This window comes from Montipora foliosa, chromosome 10 (genome assembly GCF_036669935.1).
Source record: "Montipora foliosa isolate CH-2021 chromosome 10, ASM3666993v2, whole genome shotgun sequence".
Taxonomy (NCBI): domain Eukaryota; kingdom Metazoa; phylum Cnidaria; class Anthozoa; order Scleractinia; family Acroporidae; genus Montipora; species Montipora foliosa.
In genome coordinates this window covers 14,626,517-14,648,628 of record NC_090878.1, presented here as the reverse complement: position 1 = coordinate 14,648,628, position 22,112 = coordinate 14,626,517, and the positions used below count along the sequence as shown (strand labels likewise).

Below are 22,112 nucleotides of genomic sequence, written 5' to 3'. Positions count from 1 at the left end.
ACCAAGCTGGTTCTTTGACAACGTGCTTGCCTTGATAAGCCTCTTGGAATTCGCAACGAAATTCCACCCAGACTAGTTTAGAACACCAACACGGTCATGCATTCGTTTAAGTTTTATTATTCTTTACAAACTTAAATAATGTCAAAGATTTTATATAAGACGTATCTAAAATAAAACAAAATGTCGATATACTGCATGGTTTGTCATACAGTTTTAATTAAAATTAAAATGAAATGTGGGAAAACCAGCTTTCTCTGGGTAAAATCTTGTTAATTAAGTCCGTGCATTCTCTCAGCCAAGGCAACTTCTGACCAAGACGCGACACTCGATTGCGTTTATAACAAGCCATTTGTCACCTCACTGTGTTGTGTTACCAGTGGATTCCTCCGTGATGGGTGACAGTCTTTTATCTTGTTCTGGAAAGCGGTTATTCTCACCAAGAACATGCGCTAACTCACTGAATCTTAAAGAGAATGAAATTTATTAAAGCGTGATTTACCTGCAGAAACAAAGTTGGCATAGAAAATACGAAGGTACACCTTATTTAACGTCGGAAGTTCCTTTACTTTCTAGAGAGTATTCTCCCAGAAAGCCGACGGTGCGCTCATTTTACCCGCCTCTTTCCATCAGTCCTCCGTTTTAAAGGGTATTTAAAGCTACTTAGGCTACACTGAAAGGAAAGAAGTCGAAACAAGGATGTGAGATCCGGGGATCGAACTCGGGACCTGTTGCACCAAAGCCGCGCACTAACCGACTGCGCCACCCTTGCTCCTTGCTCGGACAAACTGTCATATACTTTAACTAGTAACGTATGTAGTCCACTGAAGTTTGAATGACCATCGCATGTAAGCTATCAAGAGATCTGAGTTCTGGTCCCAGTTGTTCAAACGATGCATAGCGCTATCCGCTGGATAAATCACTATCCAGTGGATAAGTCTTAGCGAAACCAATTGCGCTATCCATTGGAGAGTGATTTATCCGGTAGATGGCGTTATCCAGCTTTTGAACAACTGGTGCTTGGTGATTAATAATACGACAAATAAGCCAGTTTTCTCTAAAGAGTGTTTTCGCTCATGTGGCCAGCAGCCATATTTGCATACTAAGACAAAAAGTAAGAATTTTGATAAAACAAGAGTTCAATTCGCAAAAGAATATTTCACTCCTCCAGCATGGCCGCTGGAGCACTTACAGCAACTTGCTCATTGTGAAAATTTCGCGAGTAAATAGAAAACAAAATTATCTACTGCACTCACCCGGCCGGATGATCGCACTTCACTAAGTTATGGTCGCATTTCCGTTAAACAAAATTCAAAATTCAGTCTCGTCTCACCTTGATCCCTTGAGAAGATCCAAGAAGCCATGAAATTGTCTAAATGATGCCTCTATGCTCTCTAACACACGGTCGTCTTCAAGAATGGTCCTCGCTCCTATAAAATGATTGAAAAGCTCCCAGTTAAAAACGTATTAAGTAAAATCACTGGCGTCATCTCGTTAACGGAAACTGAACACATTTTGGTGCTTTTCGGGTAGATTCTTCAATACCTGGGTTTAGCATCGCGCGGTCATTCCACTCTCATGTACAAATCGCTCCAAAAAAAAACACAAAATTGTTACAATGACTTATCCCAAAGTTGTACCAACACACTAAAGACGAGGGTAAAAGGCTGCTTTTCCCTTTGGTACCCAGAAGAGTGAAGTCAGTTTACTTCCCAACTTTAGGGAAGCGTATACCGCCAATTTTGTCCAAGATTTTGCAAAATTGCCAAATAACAACAAGAGTTTAATTCATTTTAAATGCAATTTAAAGGAATTAATAACTAAGTGCGCCCGTGTTGATAATGGTCAGTGGTTGCCATGCGCAGTAGTTCCGTACGTCGTATTCGAGGTGTTTCTTCTGACAGCGTGAGGAGTCCCCCCACCCTCGATCCTTCACCTTTTTCCACTGATAGTTCAGTGTGACGGGTGCCTGCCTTTTAGAATTCCTGGCGTAAAGGTTCATTGGCCGGGTTACGGTGTCCTGCCAGCCACGGGTACGTTATTCTATCTGGGGGTTGGCTGCCAAAAGTGGAAGCTCCCCTCCCCCCCCCCCCCCCCCCGTAAAACAGGCACCCAACCTCCAGTAGGCAATGCAGTTGTTAATACCCGATTTGCAGTCCTTTGATGACTTGAATGAATTCACTTTATTTAAGTGACAAGTGAGTCAGATTTGCCGAAAATCAGGAATTTGTTTATAGGACGGAAGAAGGCGGATACGTACAAATTTCTTCAACGGTAAGTGAGGATCAGAAGTCTTGCAAGTCAGCCGGCTTACCTTCTTTCTTTGGATAATCAAATGCTGTTTTTGATAAGTTGTCATTAGCTGGAATCGGTTGCGCGGTTGGCAACTGCGAAAAGAACAAGATTAGTTTGGTTTAACTGTGGTATCGCCTCTTCCTAGTCCTCGCTCTGCTTTTCCTTGAGCTAACTTTCAAAACTCGTTTATGCTACAGTCTCCCTGAGGGAGAGTCCATCAAAGGAGACAATAAAAATTCTGACAATCGAGCGACGGAGGTCAGAAAAGAACGGAGAATTATTTGGGTTAAATTATGCAAGCTCTAGTGCTTTCTTAAGGTTCTTGAGGGACTTCTAGCTTCTAGCAACTCTCTAATAAAGTTGTGGAACTGCACTGGGAGAGTTCACCGAGGAATACGAGTTTTATTACGCAGTATATGTAAGTGTTTGTTAATTAGTTCATGACAACAAAAAGACACCATTTACGAACCGCTTGTTGGGTCTTCAGTAATCGTATCTCTTGATGCAGCCTTCGATTTTCGACTTCCAACTGAAAATACAATTTAAGAAAAAAAACCAGTCACAAGAAACACTTGCCCATCGTCACTATGCAATCGAGGCCAAAATTGCCCGAGTCGGAAAAATACCATAATACTCTTTGTTTGTCCACCAAATTTTGAATAAGCATTGTTCTAGTTTTCTGTTAGGACCATTGTAAGTCCCAAAACATGCTCATGCAAAATTTGAAGGAGGGAGGGGGGGGGGGACAAACAAAGAGTATTATGGTATTTTCCGAAGTGGCCTATAGTAGTATACAGTTATACACACCTCGAGTATTCTTGAATCAGCGGTGGCCCGGGCACGACATTCACCTTCAAGGCGTTGTTTCAGCATCTCCATTTCAAACTGCAGAAAAGGCGAGAGGTCAATTTCGTCAACATTTTCAAGAATCAACTGCTAAACAAACGCCACTGACTACAAAGAAGTGCCAATTAGCATTGGAATTACCTCAGTTAGCTTTGGTTTTAATTTACATAATTTGTAATCGGCCCGTCGGCTTCGGTAGGATAATGCCCTAGCACTTAGCCAACCAGAGCGCTCGTTAGATCGGAAACAAGCAGTGGCCATACAATACTGTTGGTGTTTAAAAAAATTTGTCCTGCTCATTTACTTCAAATTACACTCGAAGTCATATGATTACCTATACAAATCGCCTATAAATCGCGATACAAAACGAGTATTCGCTTTTTTCACAAATCCCATAATAAAGTTCATTTTGCGGGGTTATTTACATAAAGGAAACAAAATGGATATCCAGTTAACTGAAGCATGATACAGTCCCAGTATTGTTTTTCCGTAAAGACCCCCCCACCCCCCCTCCAAAAACAAACGTATTGCATTATGGGATGGTGAAAATAGTCAATTCAGTTATATAGATTCAAAGCTTTTAGAATCTCTGTACGGTGGCCAATTTACATTATCAACTCCGTTGATAAAACCAAATTTTTGTATACTACTTCCCCACCGACGCAGCACCACAGTTTCTTTAGAAACTACCCCTTCAATCATCTACTATATGAGACATTGCGTGTGGTTTATGCACCGATTCTAATGCATCAAACCCTTTTCCATCATACACCATGAATATTTAACAATTATTCCATGAGCGCGCGTTGGATAGGACATGGTAAATAGCCAACGGAGCGCGTAGCGCCGAGTTGGCTACAACCAGTCTCATATCCAACAAGTGCGAGTGGAATAACTGTTATATTAAATTTTTTGAACTCCAAAAGTTTGGAAGTACGAAATAGGAGCGAAAAAAGGGTGAAAATCCGAGCGAAATCGAAAACACTTGTATTACACTTGATGTGTAATACCTTGTGGTCAGACAGACGCAGGCTCATCACAAAAACATTTCTTGCCTTTTCGCGTACTTCTAAACATCGGAATTGATCCAAACTTCCGACAAAAAGGTTTTTTTTTTTTTGCATTATTCAGAGAGAAATTTCGCTTTCCAGAGAAAAAAATATTTAGCTTAGCAACGCTTAGCGCAAGCAATTGTCATATAAGGTCAAACTAAGGTATATGAGCTGATAACCGAGATTGAGTGAACCAATCAGAGCACGAGAAATGTATTAACCGAGGTTGAAATTTTAATAAAAATAGGTATTTAACAATCCCATCCCATCCCAAGTACAAGTATGTCTCCCTATGGAAGGATAATGGTGATGTTCACAGTAAGAAGATGCAAGCAATGATATTTATAAACCACCAAGATGACACCCTTACCTGAATATCCTTCAGCTTTTCTCGGTTGTCAACGGAACTCTCTGGGAAAGAAATGAAACGACACTGAGATGAATTAAATGCTCAACTTTCTTCTATATTGTATTTAACGATCAGTATTTTATCAATGAATGACCTTAATTCATTTTCGTTCCTTATGCTTCACACTTCTTTTCTGGGTGACCGAATTCATCTGGGGCGGGGAGCCCTCACGTGGATTGGTTAGTTGATCGCGCTCTCGCTCGTTGATCGCGGAATCACGCGTGCTTGACGCTCTCTCTCGCCGCTCGCGCTCTTACTTCTGCAGCATTAACTTTATCTTGGATAACGCTTTCGTACGTGCATCGTGCACTCACTCGTGAATCCGGAAGGCCATGCGTGGATCGCGAAAGCGTCTCCACGCGCAGATTGCCCTATTATTTATCTACGAAGCCAATGATGCTCACGGAATCGAATACGACTCGCAAACAAAGTGCTTGAAGATGGCCGGCAGTCCTTGAAAAGATTACTGTGGAGCTACCCGCCTGCCAGACAAAAAGTGTGTAAAACAGCGAGCAAAAAGTTTCTTACCTGTCATATTTGTTCGACTGGACGCACGTTCATCCTCCTCACTTGCTAAGGGTGAACTTGTAGCTTGGGGTTTACTGACTGGAGTCTTGGTCTGGAAATTAAAAAAAAGGATTAGTACCAACTGCTTGGAGAAGACAAACGGTTTTCCTCTCTGCTCTTCTCTTCTCGACAGGTTTTTGTGCCGTGAAGAACCGCTCATTACTAGAATCCACCACGGTTTAATCACTGGAACGTGTTAAACACGGAAAGTGGTTTTTCGAACTAATTGATAAAACTCAAATAGGCCATTTCCGAGTTCATGTCTACCTCCTCTTCAAAGCGAGTCTAAGTGCGAAGTTTTTCTTATGAAAATTACTTTTCATATGTAAAGTGGAAGTAATTACCATCACAAACACTTTGCACTTAGACTCGCTTTGAAGAGGAGACGGATATGAACTCGGAAATGGCCTAATATTACCACCGTAAAAATTTGCTCTGAAGAAGGGTTAGGGCTAACTCTCGAAACGTCAGCCTGAACCAATCATTTTTTTCACGGTATTAATTACTTTTACCGTCGGGGGAAGGGGGAGCAGGGGGGGGGGGGGGGGGACGGGGGAGCAGGAGTGGCGCGGTGGTGAGAGCATTCGCCTTCCACCAATGTGGCCCGGGATCGATTCCCGGATTCTACGCCATATGTGGGTTGAGTTTGTTCGTTCCCTACTCTGCTCTGAGAGGTTTTTCCCCGGGTACTCCAGTTTTCCCCTCTCCTCAAAACATTTCCAGGCATTTCGATCCTCGGTGACTTCAACGTCTGTTTCGACTTTCCACTGATCCGTGTAGCTAATAGCTTTAAATATCCGTAAAACGGAAAAAATGGCGCACCGTCGGCTTCCATTGATACCAGTTTCGTAACTGAAGAAACTACCGACGTTAAATAAAGTGACTTTACTTTACTTTACCGTCTCGTTTGATAAACCAAATTTCATGTTTTACAAAGTTAGGTTAACCGATATTCTATTCAAGTTTAAGTGAAAATTCGTTCTCATGAAAATTAGTTTTCAATCAAGTGTAAAGCAGAACTGATTATCATCCTAAAATTTTGCAGTTTAAGTCGCTTCGAAACCGAGGGTACAGTAATTACCTTTTTAACATTTTCCTGTGCCATCTGTTTTCCCAGCTTGTGTCTGGAGGGAAAAAAAACAGTGATACTATGATCGTGATAAGAGACGATCCTTTACTTTATTTAACTTTAACCCCTTCGTTTTTAGCTTAATCCCACAAGCGCTTGACTTTCTCAGAACAAAAGACAGGAAGCCTTTGGGTCGTTGAATACCTGTTCTTTCCGACTCTGGCTGCGGTTCTCCAAGGAACGAATCCAGCCGACGACTTCTTCGATATCAACGACGCATTCTTGGAAACACCAGCTCTTTGATAAAAGAGAAAACCATGAAAAATGTTAAAGTACATCAACAGAGTTATCAAAAAACAGCCAAAAATTCCATGCGGATATACGTTGTAGCTCATAACGCTAAAATTCCGGCTTTAGAGATACGCCACTTCGGTTTCCGGGAATTGGTGACAAGAATACATCGAAATCTGAGCTTAAAGCACTAAGTTACGACTTTAACCAAGTTTGATCGAAAAACTGTAAAACTACCGCGACAAAGCGCCTTTAGTTTAATGAATCTGAGCACAAAACCCTTCTAGCTCACCGTCCTTTACGCGGCTCTGTGAGACCTTGTTTTCCTTTGAATGTTCCTCCTCGTTTGCGCGGCCTTATCCGCCCTGGTTTAGGCTCGCGTATTACTATCCAAGGATACTGCAAAGGTAACAACACAAAGGTCATTTGATTTTCGATGGAAAAGTACAAACCATTGGTCTTAAAAGCATTTATATTCATGGTAATTTTTCATCACAGTGAATGCAAATGAGAAGAGACCTCTGCTAGCAGGGAAACACTGAAAAACACTCAGTCAGATAATTCATTTTACTTAAAGAAATCTTTACCTCTAATTCACTTTCCCCGGTGTTTATCATAAGCTGCTCCATGAGAGACCCGAACACTTCACGTTCTACACGTAAGAAATGAAAAAAATAATGGGAAATAAAACAAATAAAAATGAAAAAAATCCTTCCACAGTAATCTGGATTTAACTAGTCAAATGTATGTGATTGTAAAAAATGCAAAAAGGAGATCCACAAAGGATCCTTAAAAGCAAGCCAACTTTTTTGTTGGGTTGACATGCAGGAAAATTACATACACTGTACAGGCTAAGGGTTCATTGATTTCAAGTTAAAATCATGCTTATCTTAAAAAAAGCGCGAGAAATTAAATGCAAAAATGTCACAGCTCCAAAAATTTGTTTGCCATTGTAGTTTCAATTCATGTTGGCTTTAGCCCAGAATATTTCAGCTTAGAAAGTCCTTTACCAAATGAAAATCTCTGCCCTAGTACCCACAGTACATGTTCATTTCTGCATCCAGACGGAATACAGATTGGTACAATGGTGCTGCAATATTCCTCGCACCACCAAACCATCTCCTCACCTATTAATGGATTTAATCTAAGGTCCAGCACTGTGATTGTGGAGTTAAACTTTAACACTGGTTGGAAGGCCATTGCTCCTTCAGTTGTAATGCCACACTGTTGCATATCTAGAGCTGAAAGCAACAAAAACATTGAGAGTAGTTTACAGTGCAAGGCGCCTTACCGTGGCCACCTACAACTGTAACAAAGTATTTTTTTACAAATTATCTATCAATCAGGGTGTGTGAATTTGATTGACAGTCGCACCGTTGAATGGGTTGTTGAGTTGAGTTGACGTATTTACACGTCGTTGTCAAATGTGAAAGTTTGTTGGGTGGCCACAGTAAGCACGTTGCACTGTAAGATTTCAATTCTTAACTACTCTTAAAGTGCTTAAGATTCTTCAAGATGAAGAAATCTTAAACACTTTTTAAATATCTGCAATGGTTCTCGATGGCAGCATGCACACTAAATCAATGGATCCACAATTTTAAGGACGGTGCCTACTAAATTTAAAGGTATTTTTGCCCTGATTTATAATATGACTGATTTATGATTATGAAGGAAATGTAGATCTTAACAAGTGTTACTGAAATCCAAGAAGAAAATTAGGGGTAACCACGCATTTTTCAAAGATAATTCATGAACAATATTTGTATTAAATCTCTAAAATACAAAGCAATGTATGGCATTCTTTTTCAATTTGAAGCTAATAATTATCTCTGAAGAATGCATGGTTACCCCCAATTTTCGTTTTGGATACCAAGAGTACTTAAAAAGATCTACTTTCTCGGCATAGTTCTAAGCCACACAAAAATATCCCTGTATTAGTAAGCATCATTGATAGAAAACCCAAGTATCTTGAGATGTGCAGAACATATGAGCAATAACAATAGTAGGCACCGTCCTTAAAGGAGTCAGGAAAATTATATATGGACTTCAAAGAGTCCAAAACACCTTTGACCCAAAGATCGTCCTTCAGTGCTTCTGCGATTAGTTCTGCTCCATGGTCATTAATGAGTGGATTTTTACAAATTGTTATTCTGCGAAGTCCAGGCATTCTGTCCAGGTCTGGACGTCGATAGCGAAGGCTGTCTTGCCACGCTACGCTGTGACGCCTTGTTGCTTGATGCTGATAAAAGAAAAAAAAAATTAATAAAGATATTAACAACTATATTTCAAAGAATAATTTTTTTTTTCACATTATGCAAAGTGCACAACTGGAATGCTAAAGATAATATTTACTCTGATGACTTTAGCCAGTGTATCAGCTCCTTTCCAGCTCAGACTGCATCCCGTAAAGTTAACAGTGATCACTGATGTGTTATTTTTTATGGCACTGCAAATAACTAAAACAACAACAATAACAAAATTAAACTTACTAACAGTACTTTTCCAGAGTGACAGGGTATAGAGTAAATAAAATCCAGGAATTATATACTAACCTTATACACTTTGTAGGTTTGTTAACTTAAGTGATAGGGGAAACACTTGAGCTAATTACATGTACAACTGTAAGGGTTTTCATCAAAGCTAATATGACTAGCATAAAGCACTGAAGAAAATAATAACCTCCTCTACCCAACTTAGAAGGGGTGCTTAAGACCATGTACCATACCCCTGAGGCTACCTCTCCCAAGGATTATGTTGCCAGTGATGACAAACAGGGTTTTAGACTGTCAGTCTGTCAGGAGAAGTTAGTTTCAAATTGAAGGAAATCAAATGATATGACAGTAGCAGAACAAGGCCTGGGACAGCTCACACTGACAAGTATGTTGAATGCTCAAGGGCACTCAATTTTGCATTACATTTTGTACCTGTCAAGCAACCCTTCTACCAAGTGTTGAGCCCACCAAAATTATGCATTACGATATTAGGGACATCAGAGCCCAAGCAATGAAAAACAATTCATTGGCTTCTTTGGTACTTACTGTCGACACCACTATCTCCAACTTGACAGAATTCCAGAGACAAATGCTGAAGAGTTCTGTTCTTGGATATACCCTTAAAATGAAAAGGAGAAAAATTCATTGACACGATCAGCTTTTGATTGATTTACAGTACATGTATATTCACCAGTTAAGAATACTCTTAGTACTTATTAAGTTGGCCATAAGTTAAGTCTTCTTATAAAGCAATAATATAACCAGAGGGACTACAAGTACCTTAGCCAGGCAAGCCAGATCTCTTTCCCTCAATGGAATTCCTTGGAAAGTCAGGAAATTCAAGCTCTCAGTGACGTACAAACACTCTTTTACTGTTCTGTGAAATCAAGGGTACTGATTTCAATTTTTCAGAAAATAAAATACATGTGGATGGAGCAAATTTCATGGTTTTATCTGCTCCTCAAAAGTAAGGTGCCATTAGAATCAAAACTTCACTTTTCTTTTGTTTCTCTTGGAAGCGTGTTTGTCTAACTAAATTGAGCCTTACTTTCATTCTAAAGGTGTTTGAAATTTGAAGAAGAAGGGAAAGGGTTTAAATAGAATGGAAATATTGGTATAAAACCCTTGAGTAAGTACACCAAACTCTGTTTATACCTGCACACTCTGTAAGTGACATCCTTGCTGCGAATTGCAGGAGCCTTTCTCCGCATGGCTTGTAAACGTTGCTCTGATACGTCTATGAAAACAGAGAACCAAACGATACTTTAGTTGGCCACTGGATGAGTTCAAACTAAGGAGGGTGGGTGAGGGGGAAGCAGTTAGATGGATACTGAATAAGGCAGGAGCAACAGGGAAGATACTGTATCTGTTTACAAACATTGCTTTTGTTATTCAAATGTGCCAACCACAGAGACAAAAGATCCTTTGTTTCGACAGCCAATGAGGCTCTGGTTGGCCCATTAATGACAACACATGTATGTGACGTCAACAATATCTTTGTATTCCCTATAGGGAAGATATCTGTTTACAAACATTGCTTTTGTTTTTCAAATTTCCCAACCACAGGAACAAAAGAACCTTTGTTTCGACAGCCAATGAGGCTCTGGTTGGCACATTAATGACAATACATGTACGTGCCATCAACGACATCTTCCCTATACATGTACATGTAGATGTAAAGTTCTCTTGAGGCTGGGTTGAATTTTGCACATAAATAAATCAACGAGGGACGTCGTCCATACCGAACTCAATTTGATGGGTACTTTTAAAGCTTACCTCCATCTGGATAAAGCGTTTGCTGCCAGTAACTTCTAAAAGAGACAAACTTCAATGTTTTGTTGATCTTCAATGCGTTCAAGATTGGTGTCCAATCCGAATGCCGGATTCGATCCGCATTGCAGTCGATGGTAAGCTCCTCTAAATTTGCTGTAATTGATCCCAGAGGACAAGAGTTCTGTAAAGCGCAAAGGTTGTCGTAACAAGCAGCAAAATCTGTGGAGTTCTTTTGTCGTTGACGAACTGTTTCGATCATGGTCATATTTGTCGCTGTAAAAATCTGGTGAAATTTATGGCGCTAGTCTCCGCAAGTCATTGTTTTAGTTATCTTCCAATTCGCAAACAGCAACATTCCCAAAATAAGCAAACTCCGATCCGGCACTTTCTCTCTCTTGCAACGGTTTACTTCGAAGATTTCAATGCTTTTTATACCGCAAACCTATCGCGGGCTAAAAATGAGTCTTCAGATTTCCCAGCCAGCGGGTGCACAATTCAATGCAAGATGGCGCATCTGGGAACAGATCCTTCTTCAAAAGATCGGTAAAGATTTTAGTTTTTGATGTGAAGCTTCTGCCTAATTTGTCAATTTGTAGCATTTCTATATTCTTTTTCATGTTACTGATATTATAGGTGGATTGTAGTTTACCCAGCTTATTTAAACAGTCGAAAAACAACCGAACAAGGACGACGTGTTCCCAAGAATAAGGTAAACTAACAACGTTATGAATCTCGCCTAAATCTCTACACTTTTATTATATAGTTTCTTTTGTTTACGTCTTATGTTTAAGTTTTATGCCTATTGTTGATGAGTAAGAAAAATTTCTAGGGTAATGCAATGCAACGCAACGCATTGAAAAACTAGGAAAGTCATCTTTGATTTGGCTAAGAACTTGATTAGGCTAAGAACTATATAATACTAAGTAAGCATAGAAAAATTAACATATTAACCAATCATTCTCGCACCAATAATAATTATTTACAGTATACCTGCAGACGATTTGCCGCACAATGGAAAAATGTTACACAATTTCAGTCATCAAATGACAACGTGTTGTACAGGAAATTTGGACCATGCCAAACTTTTGCTCGAATCCGCATAAAACACACCAGTACCATAAAACACACAGCACCATTCTACAGTATTTTGGTCTAATAGACCGAATGCATAAATGGCGACCAACAATGTATTCTTTTGTTTATGTGCTAATTAGACTCACGAACCTCGCTCTCAAGCAACATTTCTTTTGTATTTTGTCTATGAAAACGAGCCTAGTGAGTCTAATTTGCACATAAACAAAAGAATATTTTTTTGGTCGCCATTTATGCATGCGGTCTATTGTAATGTGAATTACACTGATACTAAATGATTAAAAGGCTTTTTTCCAATATTTTTACTACATTATTAAGGCAGCAGACAATCCAACAGTGTTTGAAATAAGAGATGTCTGCCAAAGTCAAGGATTAAACTGTGAAGTAGAGGTAAGAATTAAATAAGGCTAATTACATGTATTATAACACTGCTGATGTTTTTACCTATGTATGTTTAGTTAAGCATCCAGATGCAAGATTTATTGTGGATTACTAAAACAATCCTGATGCATTTTCTTCAGAATAAACATTACCCAAGGGATAGCGCCAAAGATGCAATGTGCAAAGGGAGAGTTAGAGTGCAACTGAAAAATAGTGATTCAACCTTTGTCAATGAAAAGTTCCAATCAAGTGAGTTAGAATATTACAGATTGTACCAACCATGCTCATTAAAATTCCACACTGCTGTGCCCACAAGTAGCGCTCTTATCCTAAAAGTGCTTACATGGTCAATTCAAAGCTGATTGTTTGTATTGAACTCGAGCTACTCCAGCTTAAAATGAATGCAACTTATGATAATTACAAAGTTATGATTCAAGACCCAAATGGTCACTTGGAAGGTAACTTAAAAGTTACAATTCAAGTGAATTGTAACTGCATTCATTTTAAGCCAGAATTAATTTTAAGCCAAAATTATGTTTAATTGTAATAATAATACCAACTTTATTCATTCAATACAATGAGAGGGAGTGATACCAGAGGTTATCCCTATATGAGGGTATCCGCCCTGATGTTATTAATGTAGAGTCGATTTTGATGAGGGAGGAAAACCAGAATACCCGGAGAAAAATTCTTGGAGTCAGGTTGAGATGACTGTAACTCAGCCCACATAGAACCTCAAGGCCAGAGTTGAACCTGGGTCGCAGAGGTGGGAGGCGCGGTTGATAACCACTAAGCCACCCTGACTCCCCTTGTAAATTGTAATCTACCAAGCTTTCCCAATTGAAAGACAATTTTTGATCCAATGACGCCCATGCTTTTTTTGTTAATCATAAACACGACACGCCATGTTTGTGAAATGTCATTTCACCACACAAACATGGCATGCTACGTTTGTGTAGTAAAATGTCATTTCACCCTACCTTCGTAGCAAGTTGATGCACACTCTTAATTCCATTGTTTCAAGAAAACAAAAGCCTTTCTTTTGTTTTCCGTTTCAAAGCTGTAGCTGACAGTATTAATCTTTACATAGCTTATTTATAGAAAAGGAAGCTCCACTGAGTTATAGTAATATTATTATAAATTTATCACCTTATTTTTCTTAGGAAAAGCCTTATTTCAGTTTATTGGTGAAATGATTCCAAAGTTGAAGAGTCGTCAAAGTAAGTCCTCGCACAGTGACAGCTCAAACCAGCAGCAGGGAGGAGCAAGCTCCAAGAAAAAGAAAGGAAAGAAAGGAAAAGCAAAATAAACCATCGAAATTAAGAATGTTATGTACAAACCAGAGAAATAGACAATAAATAAATTGCTTTCTTTTCCATTCCATAGGGTTTATGAGAAAAAGGCCCCGTGAACCTAGTTTAATGGCTGGCTCCCTCGAGTCTTTTATAGCTCAGGGGCCGGTTCCTGAAAGGTGTAATAACCCTATTCCAGGGATAAATGTGCCTGAAATAAGGCACATTTATCCCTGGATTAGAGTTATTACACCTTTCAGGAACCCGGCCCAGAGGTATAGCACCTGAACTAGTAATACGAATGTAATCGGTTGGATTCCTGCAAAGGAGCAATCGGGTTTTTGGTTCCAATATCCTGATGTCTCATTAAAAAATATCTCTTTTATTTCATACACCGGGTTAACATTTCCATCTAAATACATTACAATCTAACATACATTTCTTCCATCCTTAATCCCTAATAATTATTTGTACCCTAATCAGTGACAAGACCGTGAGATCTGTGCCTTCCAAACGAAACTCGAGGAAGCATCAACCTCTGACTGGGTGGGCTTTACGTAAAAACAGTTGGATGATCCTCCTCAGTCTTGTCTCAATATTCTCAAATTGTTTTAAAACGACATTGTTGACGAGACATCTGACCAAGCAGTGGGCAAATTGACCACGACTCTCTTATCAGGAGCGGTACTGGAACTAGTGACAGTGGTATTTCTGTATGGGATGGGTGATACGGGAGGAGAGCGTTCAGGTTCTTCTTTACCGGCGACTGGTGGATCTTTGAAGTGGACATGGAGTGACGCTGGGCGTGATTGTTGCACTAAGAGCAACAGGAAAGAAACATTTTGAGATTAAAGTCGTTGGAAAAAGCCAGGAGATATTTATGTATTTAAATTCGCCATTTCAAAATGAAAACAACACCAAAAATGAAATGTTTGCTTTTGGATGTCACGTAACGTTCCAATCTGTAATATCTGAAGCATGCTCAAATTTGAATTTTCAAGAGTGATGTATACGGTCGCCGAAGTTGTTGGCTCAGATTGTCATGTGAAATCGCTGTTACAATGGACGTTTCACTACATTTTTCTGCGAGCACGCGATTTTTGCGTATGTTTACGGCAACATTTCTTGCCATTAAACGAAACGTTGACTGAGAACGAATAGGGCCCTTAAGCAAGAACGATGACGACTGCTACGACAACGTTGTCTGAAAATAGTATTTCCCGTTACTGTCATAATTTTGCTATTGTATAACAAAAACTCCGTTCGAAATATATGAGAAGACATCAGGTAGAATTCCGCTTATTTGTGCTTCGAACCGCAGCATATATTTCTCACTTCGTTTGTTTATGTAACTTCAATTATACTGGCAGGCAGCTTCGCGGCCCTGGTATAATTGGGATTGTTATACCTCCCAACTCAAATACGTTTTCTGATTGGAGGAGAACGTGTCACGTGTCATTGGTCAAAACTGCCCTAGGGCAACAACAACTTGAACTTTCGACTCACACGTGATCAGGTCGTGCACCTTTGAAACGGCGGCAAATCTGTACGCCAGCCGACGTCAAGCAAATAATTTTTATCTGTGTATTGTTCTATTTTGAGTTGGGAGGTATAACAAAACACTTAATGGCTGGCCCCGCGGGAAACAGTGAGTTTTGTTTCCCCTTGACCTCAATGTTTCCCTCGGCTTCGCCTCGGGGAACATTGAGGGTCTCGGGGAAACAAAACTCACTGTTTCCCTTGGGGCCAGTCATTAAGTGCTTATTACTCCATGTCGCTCGGCTTGGCATGCAAGTGTGAATACTCATTCCAATAATAAAATTGATGAGAACGGTGTGGATATTTAAAGAGAATTTGAAAATTCGTCGTCAGGTGCTCTCGTCGTCCACGTCACCTCAAATTTGATCATTTCACGTCGTTGTCCAGACGAGAACGGCAAAGAAATGTATGAAAATGTAAACCGCACGTGCAGGACGTGCAGAACTATTGTTTTTGCTATTTAAACCTATTGTTTTGCGGCGTTCTCGTAGCCGTCGTCGTCGTACTTGCTTAACTAAACACGTCGTGGTGCATTGGTTAGTGAGTTAGATCTGCATGCAGGCGCTCTGGTTTCAAATCCAGTAATCTCGGATCTCCTACGTACTGTTTTGTCTTTATTTGTTGCAATTTTTTCCGGTTTTCACTTTCCAGTTTGGTTTTCAATTAAACGCTGTTTTTCATGTACTTGAATTACGCTTTCTATGGCCAGAACCACAGATATCATTTCGTTGGAACACATTTTAAATTGTTGCTGTTGTTGTTGACATCTGTCCGTCTGGAAAGAAAAGCGAGAATGCGCCATGGTTTCAGTCTCTAACATAGCTATAGTAGAAGCACCTGCCATGGCTGTTCAGTACTACTCTGCAAAGGCAGGCCCTGTAGTTGCACTCGAAGTGCGCGCCTGACTCTGTGGGTGCTGAATGAAGAGCTTCTATTTACAGGTGATTTCAGTTAAAAGCTTAAAGATTGAGCTGAGTGGGGCTGTGTATAAAATTAACGCTGAAGAAATTCCACTAAAAATGAGGCAACCGACTTTGGGACCAACAAAGACAAATCCACTACGCGGTCAGAGTGGGATTTGAAGCCAGAGCATGCGCATACAAGCCCCACTCACTAACCACTGATCCACCCCCCTTAATGAACTTCACCTCCTTTGTTTTCGCCTTTTGTCTGAGGAAGTGCTGGCACACTGTCAACATTCGGATTAACTGCTGTCACTGCTGCCAAATTCCTCTGTCTGTTGGCCAAGTTCTGAAGTCGTTCTCGCAGATGATGACCAGGAGGAAGACTATTAGCTTTTGAATTTGGAACTGACACAGAACCTCCAGAATTTGACATCGGCCCCGCTGGTTTCGTCAATGACTGAGGTCGAGCTTGTTGCAGAGGCTTCTGATTCTGTGGCAGTGCATTTGAAGATCTTTGTTGGGTTACAAACGGACCACCTTTCCTATTAGTGCCAAGTACGGATGTTGATGTTGATGCAGCTTCAGATGGCGTTGTCCAAGACATTCTTGTTGGTACACCCTGAGAACGTTTTTGAAACTCTTGTGAAATACTAGTTGTTGGCTTCATTAGCTCCAAAATTGGTCGATCTGGGAGCTCTCTGCCTTGAAAATGGCCGTTAGGGGCAAATTGTCCTTGTAAATGGTGCTGAGGGTTGGTCAAAGATGGAGTAGTGGATGTTATGGGCTGAATGGTGTTACCATCTCGAGAGGTTGGCTTACCTTCGACTTGCATTGGAAGCTGGTATGCACCCCTTTGCGAGGAGAGTTCATTCACTGCTGGAGGAGCGACTGATGTTGTCTGACTTTTTCCTGAGGAAATCATCGATTGTTGCTCTCTTATTGAGGCAGATGAAGTTGGTTGACTAAATGCACCAGATCTAGAAGTTGCTGTATTTGTTGAACGAGGGGCCAAAGATGTTGTTGATGCTGGGTACCCTATCGTGCTACTAGCTGGTTGTGTTTCCATTGGTGTAATGTTGGACATATTCACGGAGATGCCTGCTTTAGACACCTGGGTTGTAACATTATCCTCCCTTTGAGTGTGAGGGCCTTGAGTAGGTGGATACATAAGAATGTTCGATCCTATCTGACCATTGACAAAATTCTCAAATCTTTCTGATTGAACGTGTGGATTTGTCACTAGATTGTTGCCATGATTGGAAAGCTGAGGCTTGGAGCCTCCAAAACGTCGGATTCCATTGTGGTTGTCGATAGGAACGGCACCAGGATGACTGTACCCCACTGGTGTATGTGCTTGGGTACTCTGTGGCTGTGTTGGTATCGTCGGTTGGGATGAAAAATGTGCAATGTGGTTTAGAGACCCGCCAGTCTTGTCGCCATATGAGTATGTTGGTGCAGTATTGGTTTGGAAATCCTGTACATGCGTCGTTTGCATGGCAAAATGACTTGGAATGCCTTGACCACTGGATGTTGCAAGTGGTATAAACGACCTGGCTGTTATGGAGTCACTTTCTTGGCCACTCGCACTTCTTCCATGTTCTGCTTGTTGATGTGCTTGGCGAGCTGGTCCTCCTGGAAGATACTCTAGATCATGATGATTTCCTTTTAACTCATCAATGGCCTGGTTCTTTAAAGCCACAGGATTCAAACTGTACAGAGAGTTGATACTGCTGGATAATACGTTGTACTCATAGCTTCTAAGAACGGCAAAAAGTTCTTTCTGGAAAAACAAATTAGAACATGCATTAGTTTTGGAGGAAAACAATGATAAAAAAGATAATGCTGTGTGTGAATCATGATAATGCATTTTTCCATTTATAACACTGCCAACTGGCCCCCTACAGTTTGTGAGTAGTCAGCAGTGTGTAAGTAATGAAACATGTAACACAATCAATGAACAATTTAGTTGGGAACTAGAAACGAGGCCAACAGAAGCCTACATTTTTATGGTCTTTACCAGTGAAGAGTTGAAAATCCAACCATTCGCAGAAGTCGTTATAAAGAAAGCGTTTTGCCTCGCTTGGGTTTAAATCCATTACTACAGTTGTCCGGTAGCAATGTTCTATGTTCTGAGGTTACCGTAAAATTCTAAAAATAAGCCCCGGGGCTCATATTTTTTAAAGGCCCTTTTCGAGGGGCTTATTTTTGGAAGGGCTTATATTCGGAGGAGCTTACAGTATCTACAGAAGGGAATTTGCGTTTCCAAATCGATTGGGCTACCCTTAAAGTTGGAAGTAAATTTACCGTTTTTGCTTTGTTTTACTTTGTATTTGAGGGCAATTTTCCACGTAATAGCTCCCGAGGTGGGGGGGGGGGGGGGGCCTTATATTTGGAGGGGCGATTTAACGGAAGATTTTTTGCGTTACCGCTTTGGGGGGCTTGTACATGGAGGGGCTTATTTTCGGAATTTTACGGTATCTACGGTCCATCTTTCATGAAATAGAACAGGGATGATGTAAAATGAAAATAGTCTGTGTTATGAACATTTGCAGTGTTGATGAGAACTTATTGTGGGAGGTAACAAACAAAGAAAAAAGTGTGATGCGAATGAATGAATAAAAGAAAAGAAGGAGGGAGGAAAGGTACGGAGGAATGGAGGAAGGCAGAAAGGGAGGGAGGAAGAAGGGAGGAAGGAAGAAAGGAAGGAGGGATGGAAAGAAAGAAGGAAGGAAGAAAGAAAGGATTGAAGGAAGGAGGAATGGAAGGAAGGTAAAGGTAAAGGTACACCTTATTTAACGTCGGAAGTTCCTTTACTCTCTAGAGAGTATTCTCCCAGGAAGCCGACGGTGCGCTCATTTTACCCCCCTCTTTTCCATCAGTACTCCGTTTTAAGGGTATTTAAAGCTACTTAGGCTACACTGAAAGGAAAGAAGTCGAAAGAAGTCGAAACAAGGATGCGAGATCCGGGGATCGAACTCGGGTTCTCTTGCACCAAGGCCGCGCACGTTTCAGGGGTGTTCGTTTCAGACCGCGTGGAAGCAAGCATTCCGGGTCAACATTCGTGCAGATTTTGGGAAGAGTAAGAGATTTAGTGCATGAAATGCAAAAAACAATGATGAGGCCCCCCCCCCCCCCCCAGAATTTCCTTTTTTCTCAGAGGAAGAGAAACTAAAGTTGTTGAATCTAGAATCAAGAAATCACACCGTTCTTCGATAAAAATTCTTCAGTGTTTTGACCCGTTGAGACGTGGTCAACTGTAATAAAACAGCTATTCATTACCTTCAAATATTGTAGTTGCTCATCTGTATTTTTCTTATATTCGTGCAACTCACGCTGTAGAGCAATGTTTTGTTCTTGGGTATGAAGAATATCCTGGACAAACAAGCAATAGACCGAGTGCGTAAATGGCAGCCCAAAAAATATCATTTTGTTTACGTGCTAATTAGACGCACTAGCCTCGTTTGCATGGACAAAATACAAAAGAAATGTTGCTTGAGAGCGAAGCTAGTGAGTCTAATTAGCACATAAACAAATGAATACGTTTTTGGCCATCATTTATGCACTCGGTCTATAGTTATGGCAAAATCAAACTTAATAGGCAACATTTACATTACCACATAATATTACTTTCATTTTTGGCCTTTACAGTAGATGGTAATAATTACAATGATTGTCCAAACTATGCAAAATGCCACCTGAACCTAGTTCAATTCTCTAGCTCCAACGAGTCTGCCACATCTCAGTATTCGGGCATCCGAACTAGAAATCGTAAGGGCTCGACCCCTGTCGGGAACACTCGCAACGTCGTCCCCAGGGTCTTTCACCTCCCTACCCGAGAGGGGGCGAGGGATGGACCCTGGGAACGAGTTTAGAGGACTCGAACGTTTTCTGAGTGAATTCAAGTCCTCAATGATTAATGCATTTATTTAACAAAATGATACATACAGTTGCTAGGTTGTACATACATAAACCGGGGTATGATTGCTTTAAAGAAGAAAATGCTCGCAGTTGTTCCTTATGTAAAATTTGGGTTAACTGTACCCGAATGAACGAACCGCCATCTGCTCACGTACAGCTGTCTCACATCGCGCAGGGTGCAATTTTAGGATCAGTTTTTCTCACTGTGCCTATTGCTTTGTAGCATTCTCGTCTTTGTTGTTGCGCAAGTTCCCCACCGATTGTTGCAAGTGTAACACTAGAGAGGGTAACTTAATGCGGCAAAAAACATAGGAAATGGTTAAAAAAAGAAAAGAACTTACGTTGGTTAAGGCATCAACCAAAGCTCTTTGTTCTTCAAATCCTTGGAGTATTTGCTCCCTCATGATCAACTCCGCCTTACGCTGAATTTCGCTCTGTAACGAAATAAAGTTAAACTTAAGATGCAGATTTTCTTGAAAGTCAAAGGAAAGAAAAAAGGTACACACTTTGTCACCCTTGAAAATGCATTTACTTATCGGAACTTTTTCCTCCAGCCCACGGGTCAGAATGCGTGGTAGAAGTGAAATGCGGTGTGCAAAGTGGTCAGTTCACAGCTCTATCTGAGAATCCACGTTTCACGAAACTTGTCAGCGATAAGATCCAAACACAAACTAGCTCGCGAACATTTGATTCAATTTACTCTCGAATGGCGTATGGAATGGAGCGCGGTCAATTCCTGAGGGATTAGGGTGGGCCAGGAGATAAAAGACAGGGATAGTGGAAATGTTTTTGTGAATTTCGCAAAGAGAAGTTCTCAAAAATCAGCTGGGACGTCATCTATGTGTAAAAGCATCGAGGAGCAACTCCATGACAATGGTGGGGGTGGGTGGGTGGGGGCGGTGGCATTCTGCGCTGAAATACCTCCTTTAAGTAGCTCATCAACTTGGTGACCGCTGTGATAAGCGATGCTGTGTATCCACTGAAGCTCTCGGACACTGTCCCTGATGCTTGAGTCCGTTGCCGACCTGTCTCTGATTCATATGCTGCAATCTCAGTTTCCAGTTCCTCGACCATCTATAGAATAACCAATACAAAATGTTTACGAACGACAGAAGACAATGCAATAAACTACCAGTCATGCCAAAAAGAGCAAGAATGGTCGAATGGTGAAGGAATACGCCATCTTAAGCCAATGCCTTCCTTCATCTGATCAGGAAATATTTTACAAGCAATGACTGCAGTTTACGGAGTGATTAAAATATGAATAGTAATTTAGCGAATAATATAATTCAACACTCAAGTACTGAAATCCAACGGACAAAACGAATATGATACAAAGTTACGATAAACATAAAAATGTAAGGAAAGGTTGGCATCTTATGTCATCTTCCGTATTTAAACATTAAGGTTCAGAAAAGAAGGTCAATAATTGGCACAAAAGAATCTTTTTGGAATCATGGCACTCCACAATAGACAAAAATGCGGTAAACGAGCGGAAGCCATTCCCTTCTGTCTATATGTCATTATTGAAGCCCTAGGGGATAAAGTAACTTCTTATTTTAGTTTTAGCATATTACTCTCGAACAGCATATTTTAGTCACTCTGATGAAGACCGCAGTTGCAGTCGAAAATTCAGTTTTTATCTAGATCAGTTTCAACGTTTTTTATAAACACCTTTTATCATATAATGGATACTGATCGCCCATCAAGTATTTATTAAGGTTCAAGGTTGTTTCTTCACTTGATGAGGTATGCTTCTCTAGCTTTGCGTATACCATCCCGAATGAAGTGAATGAAAGTGATTGCCTTTCCAGATACTGGCCGTTCAATCAGCCTTCCTCTTTTTGGTTTACTTTTTGACAATTTTTATACCTCTGATCATGAGTTACATCCATCACCAGGATTGGTTCTTCTTTTTTGCTACACCGGTCGTTGCTTACTCATTTGTATTCAAATCTAGTAGTCTAACCAGGGTCAGAGAAGGTTGAGATTATAATGGAGATGATGATGATGATGATGATGCTGGTGATATTGACAACATTGATGAAAATGAAATCCAGGTTGATAGCAATGACGACGAGGATGTTTATTTTGATAATGATGCTACAGATGATGACGGCAACAGTGATGATATTCCCTTAAAGAGAGATGATGATATCAATATGAATGACAACAAAGTGCTACAAGTCACCTT

General features: G+C 40.5%; 3 protein-coding genes across 4 annotated transcripts in view; 1 reads left to right on the top strand and 2 right to left on the bottom strand.

Annotated features, from left to right (window-relative positions):
- Positions 1–97: 97 nt before the first annotated feature.
- On the bottom strand, positions 98–11,210 carry LOC137972458 (centrosomal protein of 78 kDa-like). The gene is made up of 18 exons (XM_068819207.1): positions 10,795–11,210; positions 10,174–10,255; positions 9,799–9,895; positions 9,565–9,637; positions 8,879–8,982; positions 8,591–8,765; positions 7,654–7,767; positions 7,114–7,178; positions 6,819–6,925; positions 6,440–6,532; positions 6,248–6,290; positions 5,128–5,218; positions 4,561–4,601; positions 3,100–3,177; positions 2,762–2,821; positions 2,312–2,384; positions 1,331–1,427; positions 98–463 (listed from the first exon to the last, which is right to left on the bottom strand). Exons 1-18 carry the CDS (start codon positions 11,054–11,056, stop codon positions 358–360), a joined length of 1,761 nt encoding a protein of 586 aa, XP_068675308.1. The 5' UTR covers positions 11,057–11,210; the 3' UTR covers positions 98–357.
- Positions 11,211–11,261: 51 nt separating this feature from the next.
- On the top strand, positions 11,262–13,645 carry LOC137972461 (signal recognition particle 19 kDa protein-like). Its single transcript, XM_068819209.1, has 5 exons — positions 11,262–11,334; positions 11,425–11,500; positions 12,202–12,273; positions 12,405–12,513; positions 13,428–13,645. Exons 1-5 carry the CDS (start codon positions 11,297–11,299, stop codon positions 13,571–13,573), a joined length of 441 nt encoding a protein of 146 aa, XP_068675310.1. The 5' UTR covers positions 11,262–11,296; the 3' UTR covers positions 13,574–13,645.
- Positions 13,646–13,917: 272 nt separating this feature from the next.
- The window catches only part of LOC137972457 (uncharacterized), an 18,239-nt gene continuing 10,044 nt past the window's right edge, over positions 13,918–22,112 (bottom strand). For both annotated transcript variants that reach the window (XM_068819205.1, XM_068819206.1), the window contains 6 exons: positions 22,110–22,112; positions 20,840–20,992; positions 20,260–20,352; positions 19,280–19,372; positions 16,244–17,780; positions 13,918–14,373 (listed from right to left, as the gene is read on the bottom strand). The exon at positions 22,110–22,112 is cut by the window's right edge and continues 112 nt beyond it. In XM_068819205.1, the coding sequence (XP_068675306.1) occupies positions 14,168–14,373; positions 16,244–17,780; positions 19,280–19,372; positions 20,260–20,352; positions 20,840–20,992; positions 22,110–22,112 (2,085 nt within the window). In that variant the 3' untranslated portion in view covers positions 13,918–14,167. The remainder of the gene's footprint in view (positions 14,374–16,243; positions 17,781–19,279; positions 19,373–20,259; positions 20,353–20,839; positions 20,993–22,109) is intronic.

Excerpts from the sequence above, each read along its gene's own strand:
- LOC137972458 (XM_068819207.1), bottom strand. The coding sequence starts at position 11,056 with ATGACCATGATCGAAACAGTTCGTCAACGACAAAAGAACTCCACAGAT. Across the intron at positions 8,766-8,878 it reads CACTGGCTAAAGTCATCAGA|CATCAAGCAACAAGGCGTCA; the intron begins GTAAATATTATC and ends TTCTTTTATCAG. Across the intron at positions 4,602-5,127 it reads CAGTCGAACAAATATGACAG|AGAGTTCCGTTGACAACCGA; the intron begins GTAAGAAACTTT and ends TTTCTTTCCCAG.
- LOC137972461 (XM_068819209.1), top strand. The coding sequence starts at position 11,297 with ATGGCGCATCTGGGAACAGATCCTTCTTCAAAAGATCG. Across the intron at positions 11,501-12,201 it reads GACGTGTTCCCAAGAATAAG|GCAGCAGACAATCCAACAGT; the intron begins GTAAACTAACAA and ends TACATTATTAAG. Across the intron at positions 12,514-13,427 it reads CAATGAAAAGTTCCAATCAA|GAAAAGCCTTATTTCAGTTT; the intron begins GTGAGTTAGAAT and ends TATTTTTCTTAG.